Source organism: Chelon labrosus, assembly GCF_963514085.1.
Source record: "Chelon labrosus genome assembly, chromosome: 5".
Taxonomy (NCBI): Eukaryota; Metazoa; Chordata; class Actinopteri; order Mugiliformes; family Mugilidae; genus Chelon; species Chelon labrosus.
The window spans coordinates 5,210,506-5,216,004 of NC_140341.1; the positions used below are offsets into that span (position 1 = coordinate 5,210,506).

General features: G+C 44.8%; 1 protein-coding gene across 1 annotated transcript; it reads right to left on the reverse strand.

Annotated features, from left to right (window-relative positions):
* Positions 1 to 342: 342 nt before the first annotated feature.
* LOC311487855 (transmembrane protein 237A-like) lies at positions 343 to 5,078 on the reverse strand (the record flags this gene model as incomplete). The annotated part of the gene is made up of 10 exons (XM_084544253.1): positions 343 to 598; positions 1,499 to 1,620; positions 1,754 to 1,841; positions 1,919 to 1,992; positions 2,101 to 2,292; positions 2,400 to 2,520; positions 3,553 to 3,707; positions 3,820 to 3,925; positions 4,799 to 4,924; positions 5,009 to 5,078. The coding sequence occupies 10 exons, from the start codon at positions 5,076 to 5,078 to the stop codon at positions 531 to 533; spliced, it is 1,122 nt and encodes a 373-aa protein (XP_084400379.1). The 3' UTR covers positions 343 to 530.
* Positions 5,079 to 5,499: the final 421 nt, after the last annotated feature.

Consider the following 5,499-nt stretch of genomic DNA (forward strand, 5'->3'; position numbering starts at 1 on the left):
TTGTCGCCTTTCAGTCTGGATGTCTTGCTCCGTGCTCGTCTCAGAATCCACGGTTTCATTTTAGCGACTAAAAGACAAAGACTGCTGGATTATTAGCAGAAAGGATATAAGAAGACATGTTAGCAGAAATAAAAACACTGGCTTGTGTTTACAGCCGCTGTGTCGAACAATCCAGAAACTCCACTACAGTCTGATAGAACCTAAAGACTATAACAGCTAAATGAACAGGCTGCAGCCGTGTGATGCACAGCTTTAATAGAGGAACCACAGATGTTTTATTTTCATCACAAGGAGTCCAAACACCAAACACACGACAGCTGTTGGTGTACACGTACTGTATTTATTCATTTATTTATTTACAAAATCACACTGAGGTATAACAAAGTGCTAGGTAACACATGGTGCAAAAAAAAAAAACAACATACATTAAATGAACAAAAAAAGTGGTTTTGATTCAGAAAGACACAGAAAGACAGATAGAATGAAAGAGAGACAGACAGAGAGACAGAGAGGGACAGATTTTCAGGGTTTCAGGCTTGAATCTCCAGGTTCTCGTCTCCTCTCGGGTAACCCTCCACCTCCATCGTCATCAAAAACTCTGCAGAAGAAACAGGACCATCTCGTTATCATGGCAACCACACAAACAGGTCTAGTCACTGTAACTTTGGTGTCATCTAGTGGCAGTATCGAAAATTTGCTGATATGAAACACCTTGAACTGCTGATTTGTGAAATATTAAACACATTAAATTATATTTGACAAGGAGTGCAATGATTCTACTGCAAAATAACACATATTTGTTATCAGAAATAGACATGTGTCATTATTTGCTGTAATAATGAGGCTTTAGGTGATTATATTTTGATCAAATGTGTAATATTTCTCCATAACTAACCTCTTTCTCGGACTCCTGCTCGAAAATGACATGCTCAGAACATATACCACCTTTCTGACGCTATTTCATCCCAATCTGAACATTAGAACAGTTATGCAAGGGAATTTAGTGCAGGACTGTTATATTATTCATTCATTCATCTTCTGTGACCGCTTGTGGGGTCTGCTGGAGCCTATCCCAGCTGTCATTGGTCTAGAGGTGGGGTCCACCTTGGACAGGTCTCCAGTCTATCTCAGGGCTAACACAGAGAGACAGACAACCATTCACACTCACACCTACGGCCAATTTAGAATCACCAATGAACCTAACAAGTTCTTTGGATGGTGGGAGGAAGCTGGAGAGAACCGATGCAGACACAGGGACACACAGAAATCCCCAGTCGGCACATGAATTCGAACCCAGGACCTTCTCGCTGTGAGGCATAAGTGCTAACCACCTTTCGACCGTGCCGTCCCTCTTATATTATAACAATAATAAATGCAGCGGTATAAAAAGTAAAGTATCTCCCTTTTGACGTGTAGTGGAGTGCAAGTACTTTCCACCTTGTGATCTGTGGGTCCTTGTTAACTTTACACTAATCTACGGTTTAACATCTCCACTAGCCTTCTGTGTAGTCGATGTCCGGCCGCGTGGAGACGACGGCCCAGGCCAGGCCCACCAGCAGCGCCACCACCAGGTTCACTACGATCCACGGCCGCAAGATCTGCTGCTCCGAACCCGGAGGCCTGCAGGAAGTCGGCCTGGATTACCAACGGGCAGTCGACTACAAAGTATTTCATCAAATGGTAAACACTAGTAGATGTGAGTGACTGGATGTTTATCATGTGTACATAAAGCAACAAGGATCAAGCCTCTCACCACAGAGTCTCGTTGGCGGTGGGGTAGAGGTTGATGCGATCGCTGGTCATCTGCTGACTGAGGGACAGGATCAGGGCTATGAAGTACACTGAGGACACAGAGAGGTGGTGTTAAAACACGTCTTCAGTAGCATCATCATCATCATCATCACCCTGCCTCACTTACAGAAAGAAGCCAGAGCAGCAGGGTCCAGTGTGAGGAAGCCTCTCAGAGCCATGGAGGCCTTGGCCAGGTTCACTCTGCAGGAGAGGCCAAACAAAGTCACCTGTGTTTTCATTAAGACTAGTCTGACAGTAAAGTTGGTCTATGAGCTTTACTTGCTGCTGTAGTTTGGTGCACACACAGACCTGTCGAACGCAGACACTGTGCTGATGGCCAGCAGCAGGTAGAGCAGAGACTGAGCCGGGTAGGCCAGCAGGTGGTACTGCTGCAGCAGGTTGGGCAGCGTCGTCATCTGCTCGCCGGCCAGCACGTACACGACGATGATGTTCCACACGGCGTAGCCGGCCAGGAACCCGTGAGAGAACAGGCCGATCACCCTGCAGGAGGACAACGCACCCACATACAGGACAAATGTTGTGTATTTGGCTTTTCACAATCTGTGTCATTTTATTCATAAAACGTGCATAAAAGTGTGTGTGTAGACCTGAAGCCACTGTGGACCCTCATAGCAACGTCTCTGGTGGTCCAGATCTGTCTGGGGTCCAGGTAGTCGTCCATTAACTCAGTGTGTCGGAACTGCTCCACTCTCTCTCCCTGGAAACGACCTGCACACGATCACGTTTCCATCAGTTGAAACATTTAATTTACTGGAGAGTTACGTCTTGAGATCGTCAGGGGCTCCACTAAAAATAAAAGGAGGCCAGGCGTTCGCAGTTAGGGCCCCACGGCGGTGGAAAGATCTGCCCGAGGAAATCAGGTCAGCTGACTCTGTGGTCTCCTTTCCAACATATTTGTGTAGGAGAGCCTTTCCTGGTTTTAACTGAGTTTTAATTAAGATTTTAATTGTATTTTTGAGGGCTTCGTTGTTTTAATAGTTTTTATTAACTTTGCGCCTGTTTTTAAAATTGCAGATTCTTATGTTTTTGTTCATAATGTTGATTTAAAAAGTGCTAGAGAAATAAAGATTATTATTATCACTCTCATCCAAACACACCTTAACATAAACCTCACCTTAAAACTGGTCTGAATTTCTAGTTTGCTTCTAAAACCACAAACAAAATCTGGAAAAACAACTGTTATTTGATTTTTATTTTTATATCCAAAACCAAAAAAAAAAACTTTCTTTTATTCTGTAGCCTAAAATGAAAAAGAGAAAGTTAATATTAGACGTAATTTTCTTTCTATTAATGTGATTTAATAAAAAAACGAAAGTGCAACAAGTCAAAAACAGACATAGATTAGCTCACGTCTGGAATTTGTGACACTTGTTCATAGCTCTCACAGCTACTCCTTCAAGATTTTAATTTATTTTACACAACAGTAAAGACTTCTCTGTTGTGCAAAATAAAAAAAACATTGAACACCTTTACACCTTTACACCTTTACACTCTGACAAGTCAAAACATCTTGTCTTGGTGCTGTTAGTCTAGCCAGGCCTGAGCAAACGATCTGAGAACATCTGAGAAGATGAACAGGGGTCAAGTGAGATCAGCTACCAGTGACCCACACAGACTTCTGTTGGGTTAAAGAGATGTAGTCCTGTAATCTCTGTCCCAACACAATAGAATAAAAACAGGGAATGAAATCTGAATGCTTATGGTAAGTGCATAAAGCCAGAGAGAGTCCATGTCACTCACGGCTCCTCTCCACGAAGACTTTTCCGGCCGGCTGGCTGTGTCCATGTGGGGCGGTGAACAGGGAATGCTGGGGGATGGGAGACTGGGCCTCCGCCACGATGTCGTCGTCTTCGGCTCCAATGTCGTTGCTGACGTGCTCCGTCGCCTTCACCTTCCTGCCGGGTGACACGGGAAAGACCATGTCACATTTTTGTGATCCTCGCCGTCATCCGGTTAAAATCTCAAACTATCCAGTAGATGATGTGTCGACTTAAAGCTGGCTCTCACCTCTTCCTTTTCGTTCTTCTGGTTACAGGAACGGTAATTTCCTCTTCTTCCACGACCGACTCGGCCATGTTACCGTTTGGCATGTCAGCGTGCTCTGCTTCCTGGTCTGACAAAACAAAACATGACAGGTAATTATCATCATACCAACGGTATCTCACAGTTTTGACAAAAAAATGTTTAATCATTTACTTCCAATTAGTTTAATAGATTTTCTTCACCCGAAGTAGATACCCGTCAAGATAAACTGTCTCCAGAAAAATATTTGTCTTAGGAACAAGGGTGCACAGTAGTCTTAGGTGTACAGTATACATAAGCACCAAAGTCAAATGGTCAAAGGTTTAGCTATTTTCATTCATTCATTCATCTTCTGGTCTGCTGGAGCCTATCCCAGCTGTCATTGGGCGAGAGGCGGGGTACACCCTGGACAGGTCTCCAGTCTATCACAGAGCTAACACAGAGAGACAGACAACCATTCAAACTCCAACCTACAACCAATTTAGAATCAATGAACCTAACCAGCATGTCTTTGGACGGTGGGAGGAAGCTGGAGTACCTGGAGAGAACCCACGCAGACACAGGGAGAACATGCAAACTCCACACAGAAAAGAACCAGTCGGCCCATGGATTCGAACCCGGGACCTTTTCGCTGTGAGGACAAAAAGCCATCTCCAGATACTCCAGCTTCCTCCCACCATCCAAAGTCATGCTGGTTAGGTTCATTGATTCTAAATTGGCCGTAGGTGTGAGTGTGAGTGGTTGTCTGTCTCTCTGTGTTAGTCCTGAGATAGACTGGAGACCTGTCCAGGATGTACCCCGCCTCTCGCCCTATGACAGCTGGGATAGGCTCCAGCAGACCCCCGCGACCCTCCATAAGACTAGTGGTTACAGAAGATGAATGAATGAATGAATGAGCCTTCTACTTTTAATTAGTACATCTGCACTGACAAGTCTGTGATGACTTGGCAGATGTTTTTGCTACCGATGGGTGCCTTCTTCTTTTTCTTCTTCTTCTGTGGTGCAGGATCCTGAGGCTCTGGGGTCAAGGGGTCTCGGCTGTCAGAGGGGCTCCTGATGGTTCCTTCCTCCATCTCCACATCCAGCGCCACTAGAACGAGAGTATAACAAAATAAGGTGTAGTAAAGCAGGACGGTGTTGGGTGGAGCTGCAGGTCGTGAGCGTGACCTCTCACCTTCTGCCTGCTCCTCTCCATCGTTGACCTCCTTTTTCACCTTCTTCTTCTTGCTCTTGACGGTTGGCATGGTGAAGCCTCCCTACAAGACGATAAAAGGTTTAAAAGGCTCGTCGTGTGGATAGAGTCAATCACAAACATCTCTCCCTTTCTGAGAGTCATTTGGGTCAGTTAATTAATGTTTAACAAGGATCTTGAGGGGGCCGGGTGTGATGCCTGTTTGAGATAACTGGATTATCCTGAGCTCTGAAGACAGGTGGTGGAGCAACAGTTCAGGCAGCAGACCACAAAGCACACAGTTTGTTTGCACACTGAAATCTTTCTCAGATCATATTTACATTCATCTGCACTTTTTGTCATCTGCCAGTTCACCTTGGTCAAGTTGGACTTTGCAGTCACGTGAGATCAGGCCAAAAGCACATTTCCAACCTTGGCTTAGTTGTTCTACTTGTTTTCTTTTCTGTTTCTAGGAACACAACTCTTACATCTGT